The sequence below is a fragment of the Mauremys mutica genome, chromosome 7 (assembly GCF_020497125.1).
Source record: "Mauremys mutica isolate MM-2020 ecotype Southern chromosome 7, ASM2049712v1, whole genome shotgun sequence".
Lineage (NCBI taxonomy): Eukaryota > Metazoa > Chordata > Testudines > Geoemydidae > Mauremys > Mauremys mutica.
Window position 1 is genome coordinate 44,559,871 of NC_059078.1, and position 19,984 is coordinate 44,579,854.

At 40.5% G+C, this 19,984-nt stretch overlaps 1 protein-coding gene across 1 annotated transcript in view; it reads left to right on the forward strand.

Moving 5' to 3' along the window:
• The window catches only part of NT5DC2 (5'-nucleotidase domain containing 2), a 68,865-nt gene that overhangs the window by 24,926 nt on the left and 23,955 nt on the right, over positions 1-19,984 (forward strand). The window contains exons 6-10 of the mRNA XM_045024400.1: positions 5,988-6,116; positions 12,192-12,252; positions 12,955-13,057; positions 13,633-13,734; positions 17,697-17,778. Of these exons, the coding sequence (XP_044880335.1) occupies positions 5,988-6,116; positions 12,192-12,252; positions 12,955-13,057; positions 13,633-13,734; positions 17,697-17,778 (477 nt within the window). The remainder of the gene's footprint in view (positions 1-5,987; positions 6,117-12,191; positions 12,253-12,954; positions 13,058-13,632; positions 13,735-17,696; positions 17,779-19,984) is intronic.

A 19,984-nucleotide genomic window follows, 5' to 3' on the forward strand; every position in this document is an offset into this window, starting at 1 on the left:
GGTTGAGGTCTGTTATTTCTCACCTCCTATATTTTATTTTATTTCTGGATTTATTTATTTTAAAACATTTTTGCTGTTATCTCTGGAGACATAAATCCACAGTTTGAGAACTGCAAAACTAAGCATCTCTGATAGTGCTCAGTCTAGAACAGGGGTTCTCAAACTGGGGGTTGGGACCCCTCAGGGGTTCACATGGTTATTACATGCAGGGTCATGAGCTGTCAGCATCCACCCCAAACCCCGCTTTGCCACTAGCATTTATAATGGTGTTAAATATATAAAAAAGTGTTTTTAATTTATGAGGGGGGCTGCACTCAGAGGCTTGCTGTGTGAAAGGGGTCACCAGTACAAAAGTCTGAGAACCACTGGTTTAGAAGATACCGAGTTCCATTGAGTAGATAGAAAGATTAACCTAAATCTATACAGAAGCCCCTGGAATCCCATAAGACTGGGTCCCTAATCCATGAACTGTTGGAACTCATTTACAAAACTTTTCTTAAACATTACATGAATATATTGTCTCATACTATAGAATTAGAATTTTTAATCCCTATTCCATGATGAGATACATTATAGCTCAAAGATCTCTTTAGATAACATTTAAAAATGCTTTTTGAGGGAAAAAGCTAACTATAAAAGGTATGTTGGATTTTATAGTATTCAAGCCAATGGAAGTATTTCCAGAGAATGAATGTGCATTGGCTAACCTTGAGCCTGGATGATTATTCAAGTGCATGTATGAGCAGCACAGACAGCCAGAGAAATCCATCTGCCTTCAGTGCTGCATAGGGCTCCAAAAACTGCTTTTTAATTATTCTCTGTGGATCAGATTCACTGTGTGTTTGGATTTTTTGCAAAGTCAGAGATCTGGCAATATTAAGTTTCTTTCACTGGCACCTTTCAAATTTGTCTACATTGGCTGCAAGGGAACCGGGCTGGAGTCAAAAATTCTTTTTAGAAGAACTGTCTAGCTTCGTGCCATGGAAGTTTTGGGAAAAACTAAGTTCATAAGTCCCACCCCTAACCTCATTTCAGACCCTGAGTTGGTTCTTCTGGCATTGGTGAATCATCTGGTAGCTGAACTGCAGGCTTCCTCAAAACATTCCAGTAATACCCCTTTAGGTCAGTTGTGCTAAGTCAACAACCCAAGGTCACTTTGATTTCTCTATCACGGGAAAGGCTAATCTGAGCTGTTAGCCCTTTGGAAAAGCAAATACTTTGTTTGTGGCCAAGAATTATTCACAGCTCTTAAGTTGTGTGAAATATCTGTGTACACACTACTCATAAATGTAACCCTTTTTGTGAATAGCAAACTTCCAAATTTTTTAGACTTGCTATACTTAGGGTGAGTGCTACAGTAGTACTTGTGCTCTAATATAACTAGTTACCTTTCTTTGTGATCTCTTAGACACATTAACATTTTCATCAGTTTTTTCCTTTTGTTCCCATTTTTGATACCAGGGAGAGAGTTTTATTTATTTTTTTTCAATTCTTACCCTTTTTCACAAGGAGAATCTTCCTTTGGTGATGAGCAATGAGGATCTGGCTTGTTCAGGAGCCAGTCAATAATACTCTGGGCATGTTAGAGAGACAAGTCGGGGAGGTAATTTTTTTTTTTTTTTACTGGACCAACTTCTGTTGGTGAGAGACAAGCTTTTGAGCTTACACTGAGCTCTTCTCCAGGTCTATGCATGTGTGAGACATGTGCAAAGGCCCCTCAAATATCACAGAACATACTCCAGTCCCTACTGGGGAATCAGGACTTAAATTTGCACACATGTTGGGCAATCCATGGTAGATTTTATTATTGACTCTTGCTAGTAGGCAGATGACTGACACTTAAGCATGTTAAGAATTTATTACATGGATTAAAAGGCTAATGTGTATAATGCTTTGTATGGCTCCTTCTGGAAACAGTGTCCTGCCATGGGCTAAGATGCGCACATCAGTTTTAGAGAGGGTCAGGTTTATTTTATGGAACTAGAAAAACTGAGATTCTCTCTCTTCAGCTTGTTTATGCAGTGTTGACAAACTTGGTTGAACCAATCTTAAATATAATTAGGAGAAAAGCTATTTTCTTATTCTCTTCCAGACTCTTTTTAATATTATCATTCCAAACACAACAGTACATGTTGCATAGGATTTGTCGTCAAAGACCCAGAGATCCAACAAGTCTCTCATCTGCTGTTAGGTATTAGTTCTGGTTCAGCAAATCCTCTCTACTATATCTTTCACAGTTGAATGCAAACTTTTAAACTTCCTGTGTCGGTAGTGTACTTCGAAGGAATTATTCAATTCTAAACCATTAAAGACCAACTGAATTAAATAAAATGTATAATGAGAGAATTGGAAGTGTATATTAGAATCAGAAATATAGAACATCAGTGCAAAGTTCCTACAAGTACTTTCCATGGAACTAAAGCTATTGTTTTCTGTGCTTCTGCTGATTGCTTACTAATTAAAACAGATTCCCCCTAAACTCCTGATGTTTATCACAGATGTTTGGCTTGCCCTCTTGGTTTCTAACCTGGAGCTATGAGAGTTAGTTTTGGTGGATAGTAAATCCATAATGATTTACACCTCTTAAGTTTTTTTAAGTTTAAAAAAAAAAAAAAAAAAAAGCCTGGAAGGGAGAAGCATTAGAAGGGGGCTTGACTAAAGTATATGAATTGTATTATGGAGGGCATAACAGAAACTGATCAGTCCCTCCTCCTTGTTATACAACTCCCATAGTATGAGGAGATGAGTATTCAGTTACTCTGTGGAATGCACTGTAATGAGGTCATGGACTAAATACTGTAACTAGATTTTAAAAGGGGATAGGTAATTCTGTGACCAAGCTAAAATATAAATAAACCACTTTGTGGTCTAATCTCAAAGACTTTAACATCAGGAGGGACCATCATGATCTCCTTGCCATAAGGTTCAGGATGGAATTCTTCAGACACCTCTTGACATTCTGTTGCTGCATACATGCATTCTATGGGGTTTTGGTTTTCCCCTGAAGTATCCATTATTGACCTCTGCCAAAGGCAGGGCATTAGTCTTGATGAACCAATGGTCGGATTAAATAGACAGATACAGTGTTCTTGTCATCTTAGTAGTGCCAGAATGCTCTTGTGCAATAAATATAATTAAATTTCTTCAGGAGTTAGACAAGGATGTGTTATTTCGCCCATCCTATTTCTTGTGGTTATAGACTGGGTGATGCGGAAAGCCACCGAAGATAGGCCAAGAGGGCTCGCATGGGGACCCTCTGGTCATATTGAAGATTGTGACTTTGCGGATGACATCGCCCTGATTTCAAGCTCTCAGATGGACCTCCAAGAGAAGACTGATAGAGTAGGTAGAGCAGCAAGGTGTGTAGGACTTAATATCCATGCCGGTAAGAGCAAAACAATGAAAGTAAAAACCAGCCAGCTCGATGAAGACAGTAGTATGTGACGTAGAATTGGAGGAGGTGAAAGATTTTAAATATCTTGGTAGTTACATATCGGCTGATGGTAATATTCAGAAGGAGATATCTACCAGAATCGGTCTTGCAGCAACTGCATTCTATAGACTTCAGAACATTTGGAGGTCTGCCATCTTGCAAATGAAAACCAAGGTAGAGATCTACAGGTCGAACGTCCGCTCTGTGTTGCTTTATGCGGCGGAAACATGGAGGGCCAACAAGAAGATAGAAAGTCGGCTTCGGGGTTTTGAAGGAAGGTGTCTTAGGCGAATTCTTAACATACACTGGCCGCAGCGTATCACCAATGTTGAAGTGAGCCGATTAACGGGCATTAACAACATAGTGGATGAAGCCAAACAACGAAGATGGAGATGGTTGGGGCATGTGTTGAGAATGGGTGCTGATAGACACCCTCATATTGCCCTACGATGGACACCACAAGGAAGGAGGAGGAGAGGTAGACCATTGGGGACGTGGCGAAAGACCATTGAAGAGGAAATGAAAGGCATGGGAATGAAGTGGGATGAAATTTGCTGCCTCGCTCAAGAACGAAATGAATGGAGAAGAATGGTTGACGCCTTATGCTCCACTGGGAGTGAATAAGAGGAAGAGAGAGATACTGAAAGATGAAAAGTAATACAAGTTGTTACATCAGTTAATAAAGAAGGTGCTGTCTCTTGGATGAGATGTAAAAATAGGTCCTGACTGCTTCTGGTCATTAACAATCACATGACCCTTTTGCAAGAGCAAAGGTCTCAACATGAGTCTCCTAACCAAATTCCAATCTAGGTAGCTATGTTTTATCAATTAAAATGTCACCTGTATTTTGTGACACTTGCAATAGATATAATCTAATACAATGGATGAACCAATGGACTCTTCCATCTGGGATGAAATGGAACAGTATCTTAACTTAACTCTGTGCAGGTTGCCTGGATGCAACACTTCTTTGTGGCCTGGTTTGAGGAACTGGCGCACAGTTTCCCTCAGTAATGGTTGGACATGGAGGGGGAGGAGGAGGAGCTGTCATTGAGCTCTGTGGTAGTGCTTTTGTCATCATGGGGTTGGGGACACTAAACATCTGGAAAATGTTTCTGGAAATGCTCTCTCTCTTGTGCCTGGTGAAAGATGCCTACTGCGTCTAAAGCGTTTGACCTACATTTCTTAGTGAGTCAGCACTCACCCGCTCTTCTTCAGGGGTACACTTCCTCATATCTGTATACTATGTGTGCGTATACTTTCCATGTTACTGACTTTATATGCATTGACTTTGAGGCCATGGACGTGCTGGGCCTATAGGTCTCTATTTGCTAGGGAATTTGTTTATGAGTCAAACTTCCAGGCTCGGGGGTTTGCAATGAGTGCACAGACATCCTTAATAGCTAGATAGAAGATAGATTCTTGAGCAATTCCAAGCACTTCCCAGACAGCTTTTCCATCACCAGATGTCTTTAATTAGTGCCAGAGTGGCTGTGAGAATAGACAAATGAAAAGCTAAATTACTCATTCATCTGCAGCTTTCGGGAGAGATTTGGGAATCTCTCCCAAATTTTAGTACATCAGAAAGAGATGCAGTGGTGGTTATTTTGTATCTGTTCTAGCAAAGTCCTCTTCTATTTAAGAAGAAAGAGCTCTACATGTATAAAGCTAGCTAATTGTATTAAACTAGAATTTGTGGTCCAAAACCTGCTGTTTGATGATGCGATTTCTAGAGTAACATCTGCTCACAGCGGGGCCAGATTAGGCTCATAGTCATTTAATTTTTTATTGCTAATTTTATAACTTTTACAATAAACTCAGCCTTTGTATAATTAATGGGATTGAAATAACTGGGGAGCTTTCGCATTGTGTGGCATGAGTTTTCTGGCCATTGTTATCTTTTGGGCACACATTGTTTAAATCATTTTGCTACTTGTTGATCAGTTAAATACCATCTGAAACCTCATCAGGAGAATAAAGCATAACACTTTGAAGTGTTGATGCCTTTGCATCCGAGAGTCTTGAAACACATCATAAACATTTAACTAAGCCTCCTGGCACTCTTGTGGGATGGATATGGGGGATTTACAGGGATACCTGTTGCCCCTTCGGGAGTAGAACACAACCATTTCTCAGTGCACTGCAATGTTATACAGCAGTTCTGAACAGGAAATGAAGAATACTGTATTAGGTTGGCTAATTCCCCATATTTTATAAAAAGTGCTGTGGTTATCTAATGACCACAGTGGTCAGGAAACCTGTTTTGTCAAGTGCTCCAAAGAACTGTTACATTATATAAGTACCTAATTTAAGGGCAGAGTGCCACCTACTAAGTCGCTGATGCATCCTGCAGTACCTAGGCTTTCTTTGGAGGTCTCGTCTGGAAACTGATGTGAGCCAACCCTAATTAGCTTGGAGGGGAACCCAGTACAAGTTCCCCCCACCACCACCACCGCCTTTAATTGGCATGGGAAACCATTCTGAACTGTTTAACACCACGTTCACAGCTTTCTTGCAATTTCTAATACAACTTTTTTTTTCCCCTTCTGATCAGGGTCCTTCAATTAAACAATTCATGGACATCTTCTCCCTTCCTGAAATGACCCTGCTCTCCTCTGTCATTGACTATTTCATAAATCATGGCATTGAATTTGACCAGGTTCATCTTTACAAGGACATATCTGTGAGTATAAGGAACACCTGAAATGCAGATGCAATAGTATATATATGGCACAGTTAATCTTATGGTTTTTTGTTGCTACTTGTGAACTCTGTACTGTCCAAACTCAAGCGTTTATTTCTAACATCTAGTTTTTTAATTGGGGAGGCTTGGTGCACATACAGTGCTTTTAAAAAAAAAAATAGTGATCTTTGTATACTATTAGATCACTATATTATTATTATTATTTATTATTATTATTATTTTAACATTTATTATGGTAGTGTTTAGAGGCCTGTTAGGTCAGGGCCCCAAAAATGACACAAGAGTTGAATTATTTAATTCAATGTGCTTCAGGAAGTCCCAGCTTTTATTTGTAGACCATTGTCTGATCCTCTTATTTAAAAGGGGCAATTTAAAAAAAAATCAGACCCCCCCCCACCCCTCCAAAAAACCCCCAAACCCTTAGCATTGATCTAATTATTCTGATGTTGCTCACCAATATGGGCAGGATATTTCTTCACTCACGTGAGGGGATTATTGACTAGCTTAATGGCTTGGTTGTATTCTGAATTTTCAGTTAATTTATAGGTAAAATTTTGGTGAGTCCCATGAGTCCTTTGACCTAGATAGAGCCCTAAAAGACTCCAGGTCTCCCCCTTTGTAGGACACATGGTTTCTCCTCCATGGGCAGGGGCTCTCAATTCCTACTTGATTAAGTGGGGTCTTGTGAGAAGCAGCGTGCAAACTTTAACCTAAAGGTAAAGACTGCATTGCTGCGCTTTTTGTCTTCCCTTGGGGGAAAAAAGAATGTTCTAACCTTGTGTTAACTAACTCAAGGTAAAAATCCTAGTGAAGACAAGGTAGTTCACGGTAAACCTGGTTTACCTCAACCTGCTAACGTGTGAAAACTCCAACTGCTTTCTTACTTAACTCATGTTGACTAAGATTTTTACCTTGTGTTAACTCATCATTTTCCTAGGGAAGATGCATCCTTTCAACTCATACTATTCCAAAGTGTAAGAACAACTGGACAAGGGCTAACTGATGATGATCTATTTTACCCTGTGGCCTTAGTATCCTCCTGGGGTGATTGGAGGACAGATAGGTTTATCCTGTCCTTATGAGGTTATGTGATGTTAAGAGCATGGATACTTTGAGTATCACTTTTTTATAATTAATCGCAAAATACAAAAAGATCTGTGAGCTAAAAGATGTTGGTGTTTCGAAACACCAACTGAATGTTTACACTTCAGAAAATGGGAAGCTTTGTTTTAACTTGAACCTAACCTAGAGTTTTCTGTTGCGCTGATGTTTGGATTTAAAATACAGGTATTTGTATGATCAAAACATGGAATCCTTTTTCTTTCTGCTATTAAGGGTTTAAAAAAAATCTATATACAATTGGTACGAACTGAGTGGTTATTTTAAACATTCTAAAGGACAATTCATTAAGTAGATTTAATCTGAAGATGTGCTTTTCACCATTAAAGTCTATGAAATTTTTGCCTTGTATAGCAGATGAAAGTATATAAAACAGCTGTGTAATTTTCAGCTTCTGGGAGCTGTCCTACCAATGTTGTAATAATATACAGGGGAGGTGAAAAGACTACAGAGGTGAATATACATGGCATATTTTATTTTAGTACTTGGGTGGCTGGATATCAAGGTGGCAAAGGCCTTTCTGAATTGCATTACACTTATTTAATCTGGTTTTTGGAGTGAATCCTGAGGAGTCATGTCAATGGTTTCTTCAAAGCCATTGGATGGATCTATAACTTGGGACCAAATGACTATACTATAGGTATAGATAAGCACATTTAAAAGAGTGCCATTTATTAATGGATGGCAATAATATTCACTACAAAGTGATCCAGAAGAATGAGTGCACTGTCAGATTCTTAAATTCTAATCCTGGCTGTTGCATTGGCTTGCTCTTTGGCCTCAAGTTACTTCACCTTATCTGCTGGAGTTTCTCATGTGTATAAAGTGGATGCTTACAACATATACCTCACTGGGTGCATTGTGTGGGTTGATACCTGCTCAGCACTCTGAACATGTAAAGCACAATAATTATTAATCAGCCTGCTGTGCTGTGTTCTGATGGGTGTCCAACGAATGCAGAATGGTGGAGCGGGGGGAATCTTGTCTGATTTGAGGACTAATGAGGGTAAATATACTTCCTTAAAACCTTACCTGTTCATGTCACTACTCCCCTGAGGCTAATTCTTGTGTTTTGGAAGGCAAAGAATCTGCCAGGCATGGTTCAGAATGTTGTTCAGCAAAGTAGGACAGAAGTTCTTGTGAAGAAATAAATACAAAATTCCTCCCACTCTGTTGCTAACTCCTAGAATTGAGCATTCTCAGAATTATGATGCACGTACTTTGGTAATAGCTTTGGAAACAAACTGGCAGCCCCTCCTCCACCCCTTGTAGGAAATCTTTTTCAGTGAACTAAAAGGTATTGTTAGGATCAGGCTCATGTTGGAAACACTTATCCTAACTCTCGCTGTTAGTGGGCAAGAAACATTTATCATGGGCAATCTAAACATTCACAGTTATCTTGGGGCACTTCTCAAAGACCTGCTGTCGTCTTTAATATGAAGCTTGGCACTGTGTACTGGTCGAAAGGTCAAATATTAACTGATTGTCCCAGGGATTAAAGCAAGTGAGCAATTTGTTCACGGGCTCCAGTTGGTCTGCAGTCTTGGTATTGGGGGACAAAGCACATAACTGTTTATCGGCCCTGCCATCCTTCAGAGAGCTTTTCTAACATCACGTGGCATCTCCCAGGGTTTTCAAGGTTCCAGCTGCAATACAGCTCAAGGCTCTCTTTTTATTTGTGTGGGATAAGGAGTCTGCGACCAAGGAGCCTAGCAAACCTGGTGTTCTTTTCTCCACTATGAATATAGTTTTGGCACATAAGTACTTACTGTTGTCTGCTTGTGTCACCGATGTCAGGCCATCAGAAGAGTTTTTTTTCCTGCACAGGAGCTTGCACTTGTGGTGATAACCTCATTGCTGTTTGGTACTTGTGCCTCTTAATCTAGTAGACTGATCTATTGGTCAATGACATGGGGCATCGGTTTTTAGGGTTTAACCAGATTTTCACTTCTGAACTCCAACTGTCGAAAGCCTTAAGCCCAATTTATTAAATATGTCCCGATGTGCAGTTCAAATCTTCAATACTGTTCCTCCCGTCAGCAAGCAATTAAATGGCCTTCGAGTGGCTGCTGAATATCAGCTCTGCTGCCACCACCACAAAGGAACCCTGTAAGCATCTGCTGCTGCATATAAATGTTTGTTTAAAATTATTGTAGACCCTGAATATAGGAATCTGCAGTGAAGGGATACAACACGTGATATGATGGAACGTGTCTGATCTAAAAATGTCCAGTTTAAGCTCCTTAGGAAAAATTTAACTCCTATATAACCTCCAAACCCTTACAAATGAAAAGTGTCTCTGTAACTCACTCACTCCCCAACCCCACCCCCACCTCAGAAATTGGTGTTGGCTTTAAAAAACAGAAATAAACCAGATTTAACAAACACAATCTGAAAATAGGATGGTTTAAAGAGTGACACTCTTGGAATGAATGTGTGCAGCTTGCAGGCCTTGTTAGATGGAGGGATGTTGGGATTCTTGGTTGGACAGGTCCAAATAGTGCATGGCTGCTAGTCTCTTTCATAAGCCTGGTCTACACTATGCGTTTAAACCGGTTTTAGGAGCATTAAACCGATTTAACGCCACACCCGTCCACACTAAGAGGCCCTTTATATTGGTATGAAGGGCTCTTTAAACCGGTTTCTGTACTCCTCCCTAACGAGAGGAGTAGCGCTAATATCGGTATTACCATATCGGATTAGGGTTAGTGTGGCCGCAGATCGACGGTATTGGCCTCCGGGCGGTATCCCACAGTGCACCACTGACCGCTCTGGACAGCAATCTGAACTCGGATGCAGTGGCCAGGTAGACAGGAAAAGCCCCGCGAACTTTTGAATATTTCCTGTTTGCCCAGCGTGGAGCTCCGATCAGCATGTGTGGCGATGCAGTTAAAAATCAAAATAAAGAGCTCCCGCATGGACCATGCGGACGTGATTGCTGTAAGGGCAGGCAAATCTGTTCTATCAGCGCTCCGTTACAGAAGACGAATTAAAAAACATTTTTAAAAAATCTCCAGACAGACGCCATAGCAGGGACTCAGCGCACTGCTCCGTGACAAGCGTAACGGAAAGCCAAGGAATCAAATGGACGCTCATGGACTGGAGGACTCAAGCTATCCCACAGTTCCTGCAGTCTCTCTGAAAAGTATTTGCATTCTTGGTTGAGCTCCAAATGCTTCTAGGGTCAAACAGTGTCCGCGGTGGGTCAGGGCATAGCTCGACAATTTACGCACCCCCCCCCCACCCCCAGAAGTGAAAGGGAAAACAATCCTCTCTCGACTCTTTTACATGTCACCCTATCTTTACTGAATGCTGCAGATAGACGCGATGCTGCAGCACTGAACACCAACATCCTTGCTCCCCCCCTGCCATGGGTGGCTGATGGTGCAAAACGACTGGTACCCGTCCTCATCATCAGCCTATTGGCACATGGGGCAGTGCAAAAGGGCTGGTAACCATGCTGACTGGCATCCGTCAGGTCGATCAAGGGTGCCTGGCCCTAATTTTTCCTGGTAGATGGTGCAGTATGGCTGATAACCATCGTCATCATAGCAACAGGGGGCTGAGCTCTGTCAGCCCCCACCCTTCATGTGTAAAAAAAAAAATTCAATTGCCCCTGGACTAACAGAGGGATGCTGGGCTCCTCTCTTCCACACTCCTTACTGTCCTGTCTGGACTATCATAGCAGCTGGAGGCTGCCTTCTACTCATTTCTCACTAACAAGTCAGTGTGTCTTATTCCTGCATTCTTTATTACTTCATCACACAAGTGGGGGGACAATGCTACGGTAGCCCAGGAAGGCTGGGGGAAGAATGGAATCAACAGGTGGGGTTGTTGCAGGAGCACCCCCTGTGAATAGCATACAGCTCATAATTTCTGCAGGATCTGACACAGAGCAGCTGTGCTCTCTGATACAGTGGTTCTCTAGTACACTTGCCCATATTCTAGGCAGGACTGATTCTATTTTTAGATACCAAAAAGGAGGGGTTGACTCTGGGAGTCATACCCAAATTTGGCTTTTGCGCCCCTGGCTAAGAGCAGCCAGGGGCACTTATGACAGCAGCAAATGGTGCAAAACGACTGGTAGCCATGATCATCTTTTTACCAATTTATGGATTGGTAGATGGTGCAATATGGCTGGTAACCATCTCTGCTGTCATGCAAAAGCAAAAGCATGCTGCTGTGTAGCGCTGCTGAATCGCCTCTGTCAGCGGCATCTAGTACACATACGGTGACAGTCACAAAAGGCAAAACAGGCTCCATGATTGCCATGCTATGGCATCTGCCAGGGCAATCCAGGGAAAAAAGGCGTGAAATGCTTGTCTGCCGTTGCTTTCCCAGAGGAAGGAGTGACTGACGACATTTACCCAGAACCACCCGTGACAATGATTTTTGCCCCATCAGGCACTGGGATCTCAACCCGGAAATTCCAAGGGGCGGGGGAGGCTGCGGGAACTATGGGATAGCTACGGAATAGCTACCCACAGTGCAACGCTCCAGAAGTCGATGCTAGCCTCGGACCGTGGACGCACACCACCGATTTAATGTGTTTAGTGTGGCCGCGCGCACTCGATTTTATACAATCTGTTTTACAAAACCGGTTTATGCAAATTCGGAATAGTCCCGTAGTGTAGACGTACCCATACATATAGAAAAGAAACAGACACCCATGCACTATTTGGGATTCCTCACCTTATTGTATATAATGAAAGAGACATATAGGCAGATCAATATATTTTTTTAAATGATCCTTGTTTATATAAGGAGAAATTTTTTGGTATATGGCGTGAAGAACACTATTGTTTCAACACCCCTTAAATCTTGGCGCAGACACCTGCACAGAACAGGTTAAAATTGAAGTTCTGCATCAGACTAGATGTTCCCTTCAGGAATTTCCAATTTAAAACTCAAAGCTGTCGTTTTCCCCTTTTTTAGGATGCCATTAAAGATGTGCACGTGAAAGGAATGATGTACAAATGGATTGAGAAGGACATGGGTCAGTTAAGTTTAAATCCATTTTTCTTAATTTTCAGTGCTAATGCATATTTTATTGAATGTTTACATGTGTAAATGGATTATTGGTTTTACACTACATCACCAGACCAGAACTGGTAGTGATAATAGCAAGCTACAGTAAGGTCATGTTCATAGCTTATGCTTAAAGCTATACGAGGAGTTGAAAGAGGTATTTTGGTACTGACCAAGGCTGCTTTACAAAGAAAAGAACAGTCCTTTCATTCCGCCAGCATTATTTTATTTGCCTATAAGTTGGGGGTATTAGCAGTTAAGTGGGAAAAAAAAGCCATAACTATTGTAGATGAGCTGTTTTTTCCCCTCCCCTCCCACTATATAGTCAGCCCTATGACACTGTAATTGTTCATCTTGTCTTTTTACATTTACTTGCCTCCCAAAAGCACATTAACTCACTTGTGCATGGGGGTGGCAAACTTTTCTAGTACATAAAGCTAGCTTTTTATTTTGTTGTTGCTGTAATTCTCTATTCATCTTGCTTATTATTTCAATAATTATAACACTGTGTACCCAAGAGTATGGGCCTCTGCATTCCAGATAATGTCTCGTAGGTAACCTTTTTAAAAAACCCTCTGGCAAAATTTTAAATAATATGCGGGTGGAAAATATTGATAGTAAAAGATGATACAGACTTGTGGATCTTTCCTTTTTTTTTTTTTTTTAACAGAGAAATATATTCTTCATGGGGATGAAACTTATGCTGTCCTAAACCGACTGGTTAACCTCAACAAGAAACTCTTCCTTATTACAAACAGCCCCTTCAGCTTTGTGTGAGTATCATCTATTATGAAAACAATATGAATCAATGGTTATAGTTGCAAGCATTAGACTATATGGTTTGGGGCCTATTTTCCTCAATGAGGATTTGAAGGTAGTAAACTGGATGTTTTTAATGGGACATTTCAGTGGAATTCTATTTGATTTGGGGGAAAAGAGCAGTGGCTTGTAGTAAAAGATTATTAAACATGCATACCGCACAAGAGCTCTTTTTGTCTTTGAGGGAGCTGTTATTCTAACTTTCTTTTGGGGCTGTGACTGGCCAGTATTTTGCCATCATTTTTACTATTGATACCAACAGAGCAATATCTCCTGAGCCAGCAGACTTGCTGAGCTTTGAGGGTAGGGTAGAGGGAGAATTCCTTAGTCATGGTAGGAGTAAGTTAGTGATCAACAACTGGTGTGCAACTCCTATGTGCAGCCAAATGGAGTCAGAAGTTTTTTGAAGTCTCTGCGGTTCAAGACTTACTACATTTAAAAAAAAATGTATTAAGCCCAATTGAAATAAGCTTTTATGGATTGCACTCTGGGGATTACTTGGAATATTAACTTTTCCACCTGTTTGCAGAGATAAAGGAATGAAACATATGGTTGGCAAGAACTGGCGGGATCTCTTTGACATGGTCATTGTGCAAGCTGATAAACCCACCTTTTTCACTGATAGACGCAAGTATGTTCCATTGTAGTGTGTTGCACTGCTGCATTGTGGCTTGTAGAACTTTTCCGAAGCAAACATTTCCCTCTGCTTTCTCTCTCCACCCATCTCAAAAGTATTATCAAAACTGTCCACCCTCTTGGGGGAGGGTGTGAGTATGTGAGTGCCTGTGTGTGTGTATTAGATCATAAATCCTAAGCCTGGTGCAGAATTGGGTCCCCTGCTTCCTGATATTCATTAGCCAGATGCATCTATTAGGGCAAATATATTCCTCCGTTAATAAAAAGCAGTTCTATCGAAATCCTAAGCAGAATTTGTCCCTAAATTTGGGGCACTTAAAGTTAAATCAGAAGTTTTATGGTACAGAAGAAGAAATGGAAAAGAACAGAATAGCAGAACGCTTTGTATGAAAGCTGAATATGCCTGGACATTGTATAACTTGTGACTGTGCCAGTTTTTTTCCCTTGCTGCACTTAACAGGCCTTCCAACAAATGGCAAAGTAACTTAAGTTGAGTGGTTTCTTAATTATTTGGTACTTTGACTCTGTATGTGGTGGTGGATTTTTTTTGTTTGTTTGTTTTTAATTTTTATTCCTTATTTCTCTTTTCAGTAACTCTTATACTTGGTGACTAAAAAAAGCATTCCTAGGAAAACATTTCTGACATACCAGTTTTTCATTTTTTATTGGTAATGATTTCCTTTAGACTCGCAAAATAAGAAGGGAGAAGTGGTCATGCTGGCTCTTGAAAACAGATATAGAGAACCTGTATCTTTTTACAATGCTGCCTCTACTTATGAATGACACGATTTTATTCTATTATCAAGAGCAGAGAATATTCTTTTTAATCAAGCCATTAGCCCAGTTAGGAGTGGAATTGTTCAGCGTTTTCCCCACTCATTAGGCATATTTGCTTGGCTTTTTTGTTTGCAAACCAAAAATCTGATCAGTTCAGCAGGGAGGTGGCTTTCTACTGAAAACCAGCTTCATTTTTATTGACGTGGATAACTATTTCCTTAATTACTGCATATTTTTGCAAGTCTTTATCTGTAATGCTGCTGCTGTTCATGATGAAAGTGCAGGATTCAGTTGTTGTGCTCACTCAGTTAATAGTGCACATCTACCCTGAACAAGAGACACCCTCTGAACACAATTAGTAGCCTTAGCAAAAAGGGCCTGGAGATAAGACCATGAAAATTAGGTTGCCTTCTCATCTGCTACCTAGAGATATTTCAAGGCATAGGTGAATTGGGAGGTTCGTTTTGAGAGGCTTGTGCTGACGCTGTCCATAATTTAACTGTTTCTGCCTACCTAAAGAACTTCACTATCTAGTGCTCTAAAGCCAGCATCTTTCGCCAGCACTACATTAACTTTAAAGCCCATTTCCTAGTAGTATAAATGTTCACATCAATTGACAACAGTGAACCAGTTTAACTGTTTGTGGTGATCTGTTGTGGCACTGTTACAGGCCACCTACACTGTCTGGCTTCAGGCTAGCCACTGCCTCCTTTTCCTCTTGCTCAGCTTGGCTCTCCCATACTTCCATCTTGGTTTGGTTGCTTCGGCGACTTGGCCTTCCAGCTAAGTCCTAAAGAAAAATCCACCCCTTCTGGGGTCTTCAAGTCCAGAACAGTCTTCCACCCCAGTCTCAAGCTGAGTAGAACCCTTCTTTTCTGAGGATCAGTCTTCTCTTCAAACTTCAAAACAGCCTTCAGCCTGCCCTCTGAGCTCAACTCATAGCCCTTCCTGGGCTCTGCGGTCTCCTAGCAGCCCTTGAACTCCCCTCTTGTGCTCCTTTTGGGTCTGTACTGAACACTGATTCTCCCTGGGTTTCCTACTTGGAGTCTCCCTTCTTCCCTCTAGTTCTCCACAGGTGTCTGTCTTGTCTCCTTGCTGCCTCCTTGCTCGAGGCCTGCCTGTCATGTACTTTGCTCATTTTCTCCACCTGGGGAAGTGCACTAAGTATGTCTGGTGGGGGTGGACCCATGTCACAGGATGAATGGCTCTCATAGGACATGACAATACAATGCTGCTTAGTGACCCACCAAAGACCATTTATGCTACAGATCTCTGTGGAAACAGTAGCACATTGGAGAGAGTTAACTTCTACCTTATAACATTCCTGTAACTTTAAGTAAATGCTTTTAACTAGTATTTTAAAAAAAAAATCCTCTTCTAAGACCTCCACATACAAACACTGAGTTTGTCACAACCAGTTCATTTGTTCCGGGGCACCACTACAGTTTACATAAAATACTGCACAATTCACAGTTGTATTGAAGAACCAACCGGTTAGCAGACAATGCTATGTATAAATAACACTATTGTTTGTTTGAATAATTATCAAAAGATCTAAATAACTGTTAGGCACACTTGTTTTCTCAGAGTACTCTTAAATTTACTAGTGTTTTTTAACTAAAGTTTCTCCATCTGTAATCAGCCTTGGTTTGGAAAGTCTTAGGTATGGTGACAAGGTTCCAGGCCCATCTCCAGTACCTAGTATAGTGAATAATAGTCCTGTTGTTGTTGTTATGCTGCTACTTATTCTGTGATACTAAACCTTTATATCTTATTTCATACTCTGTTTTTTGTACATCATTGTAAACCATGTTAAATAATGAATGTTTGAATTTCTATCAAAGCTTTACTATGTGTGGGAGAGGGGAGTTTGTTCTGTGGATGGTATAATTTTGTGTCTGTAATTTGACAGTCTTGGTTAGATGCCTTTTTTATTTTTTATTTTTTTTTTGTACAAGTCCTAATAAGTAACATACCAAAACAGGTTCAGAAAGTGAGAGTACTCTGAAAGGCTGAGGGTTACAGGCATTCTTGGTACAGTATCTTGGAATATCCATACTAGATAGAACTAGTTTTCCTTATTTCCCTCTCTCACATCCATATGCTTCTAATAGTGTAGGAAAGTGGCATCAGAGTTTTTTTATTTTTCATTTATTTAATCTAAAATCAGCCTTCCTCATTATTAGGAACCTAACATCCACTCAGTTAGGCACCTCACTTTGTTTCAGACATGAAGAGCTGACTAATCTACGTTATCATGAGAGAGATTTACAGCTTGTCTTGGTATCTACATACAGCATGTATGCCTTGGGGTTTTTGAATAACAGTGCCTTATTGCTATAAATTGTAAACTGAAGTGTGAATGGAGCCAGACGTGCATGATTTATGGAGAGAGAAAATTAAGATTAAATAGAATATGGCTAAATGGGATGTGGGAGACATGGCCCTACAAATATTTGAAGGGCAATATACCCCAAAATGAGATGGACTGTTAACAGAGCAGCAAGTCATATAATAAGGGTTAATAGGGTGAAAGAAAACATAGGCTGCATATCAGGAAGAGCTTGCTGATAATGAGCTGTATTACACTGTGGAACAGTCTCCCAAAGAAATGGCTAGCAACCCGCTGCTTCCTAGTCACAACACTAGGACAGAAACTGTACAACAGAGACCACTCCTACAGTGATGAGAGACAAGCAAGATGGCACATAGAGAATTCTCTTCCACTTTTGGTTGTATAAATGCCAACATCCCCATTCCACCAGCCCCCGGTTTCTGCTGCTACAAGAGCTCCTTTTCCCTATTCTGAGATTTCTTAATAGTGTAGTATGTAATGGGGGGTGTTGTACCTCAAAATGAGATAGCAGCCAGGGTAGGAACATGTTTGGGCAAAAGGCTGCCTGACTGTAGCATTTGTTTTCCTGGTCCCTCAAAAGCAATACAGACCTTTCAGGTGTTTGTGGCAGTGTAGGGAGGGTTAATACAAAAACTTTAATAGGCTAAAACTAGATTTTATCCTCATGAGAAGAGGAAGCTAAAGGTCACTTTTTTTTGCTTAAAATTCACTTTGTACAAGTTGCATAACATTAATTTAGGAGCTTCATGACGTGATTTACAGCTGTGTATGGCAATTGGAAAAATGTGAGTTACTTAACTCTTGCTCCCTCGTTTTCTTTTTAGACCTTTTAGAAAATTGGATGACAAAGGCTCACTTCAATGGGACAAAATAAACAAACTAGAAAAGGGAAAGATCTACAAACAGGTAAATAAAACATAAAGCCTTGTATTTCCTTTGCTCATTCCCTCTAAAACCATAGGGACTAATATAATTCCTATGTTCTCAGAAGTTCCTGGCAAAGCCTGGTGAAAGCTTTATTTCCCTTTTCTGCTTTAAAAAAAAAAAGCTGTACAGTCTTGGTGATGTGAAAAATAGCTCATCTGAATATTTGTGATGGCTGGTGTAATAGGGTTGTGAAACACAGGAGTGCTGGTGAGGGAGTCCTGGTTCCAGTTATGTGACAAGGGCAAGAGGGGATGTGGCATGGGTCAGAATCCACGCACACCAGTGACGACTGTTACAGATAGCATCTTCCATTTTTTCTCTCTCTCTCTCTCTCTCTCTCTCTCTCTCTCTCTCGTGTTCAAGACTCATCTTCTCCCCTTCCCTCACCTCCGCTCTGACACTTTCAGTACCTCCAGTACAGCTGTCAGATCTCTGCTGTTATGCTTTTCTACAGATCTTTAAAACTGGGATTTTTCTGTTCTAGAGATAATAGGTCTGAGACCCTTGTAACTGCAAGCACTTGATAGATCATTCCTAAGGCCTGGTCTAAACACAATTGTACTTGTATAACTAAAGATGTGACTTTTTAATAACTATTTAGTTAAACCAATGTAACTTTATATGGAGACTTTCTTAAATCAGTTTAAACTTGGTTTATATCAGTTTAGCTTGTGCCTGTGCACTGAACAGCTGCAAACTGAACTGATATAACTAGTTGTATAAGAGAGTCCACATACAGAAGGTACACTGATTTAATAAAACCAGTGCACCTTCTGTGTGTAGACTTGTCCCAAGAACATCAGAAATTCTTTCATCTTTCCCTGGTTTCTCGTGTGTGAGTTTCTCCTTGAAAAGCAATAAGTGAAACAAATATCTAAAAGCAAATAAATAAAAAGCAGTCTTTGTTCTGTTTCATGCATGTACCAAATTTGGATGCTGCTCTGTTCTTCAATAGACCTTGTACTTCATGCATTCTTCAGAGAGAATTCTCCTTCTCTTGGTTATACTGAGACGACCTCATTTCAGTCAATGCTATTGTGTTAATGTAACCGGAGAATGTGACGCTTTGTGTATTTGAGTGACTGAGTTTCATTTGGCTTCCAGTTTTTAAATACTGCAGACTTACGTCCCATGCCCTGTAGAACAGGATGGGAGTGGTGGCAGAAAAAAACCCTTTAATGGCATGGCTCCCTGTTGATTTGACAAGCTTTTTAATCTTTGGTGTTGGACCTCAGTGACAAGTACTACTTGTATATATCTCAGTTCTGAGACTCTGTGATGCTCAGTTATTGCACAGGCCAAAAGGCCATCACTGCTAAATTTTTACATTTTACTCCCTATTGACTAGTAGGGAGTGAGTTTGGGCAAAGGTCAGTAACAGCTATATCTAATTGCTTTAGCAGTAGACTTGTGAATTAGATTCTGCTATTATTTCCAAGGTAACTGCAAGCAGAATTTGACTTCATTTACTTTCCTTGCACAGGAAGAAAGGAGAACTGGAAAATATATGTTTTTGATTTTAACAGTTAATTTCAATAGAACATTTAATACTTAATAATGGGTTAAGATGTTTCTGGTAATAAGCTGTTTATATGGATGGTCAATTGTGTTCTCTGCTTAACCTTGTAACCTTCTTGTAACCCTTTAAAATAAAGATTTGCCTTTTGGTGTCTGGAAATTTGTAGCTAATTTAGAGGGAGTGCCTGATAGTCTCCCTTATTATTCCCTTAGCTTTCTTAGGCAGAAAAATTGATTCATACCTTTCCTAATTACTGGATTCTCCCAGATGTCCTGATGGTGCTTAGAAGGGCAATTGGGAGCTTGTGCGGTCCTGCTTGGGGGCGGGGGGTGTCAAGATTCAAACCCTTCATGCCAGAGACCTTGTACCCAAAGCCATTACCCTAATCTGAGGTCAAATGATAGCTTCTCTTTAAGGCTCCTGTCAGTGACTGATCTCACTCTGAGACTCTGCACAAAGTCTGTTAAATACAAGTATTTTGTTAGCAGTCTCACAGAAGGACTATCATAAAATGGCTTAAAAATATCTAGCCCTGAATTAGAGAGTATTGTTAGTATTTTTGTGTAACTTAAGTTTTGGGCCAGGCTATCTGGCAGAAACAGTCCACATCTCCAACCCAGTTTGTTATCCAGATTATGTGTCCAGAAAAGCATATAATTGAGCACG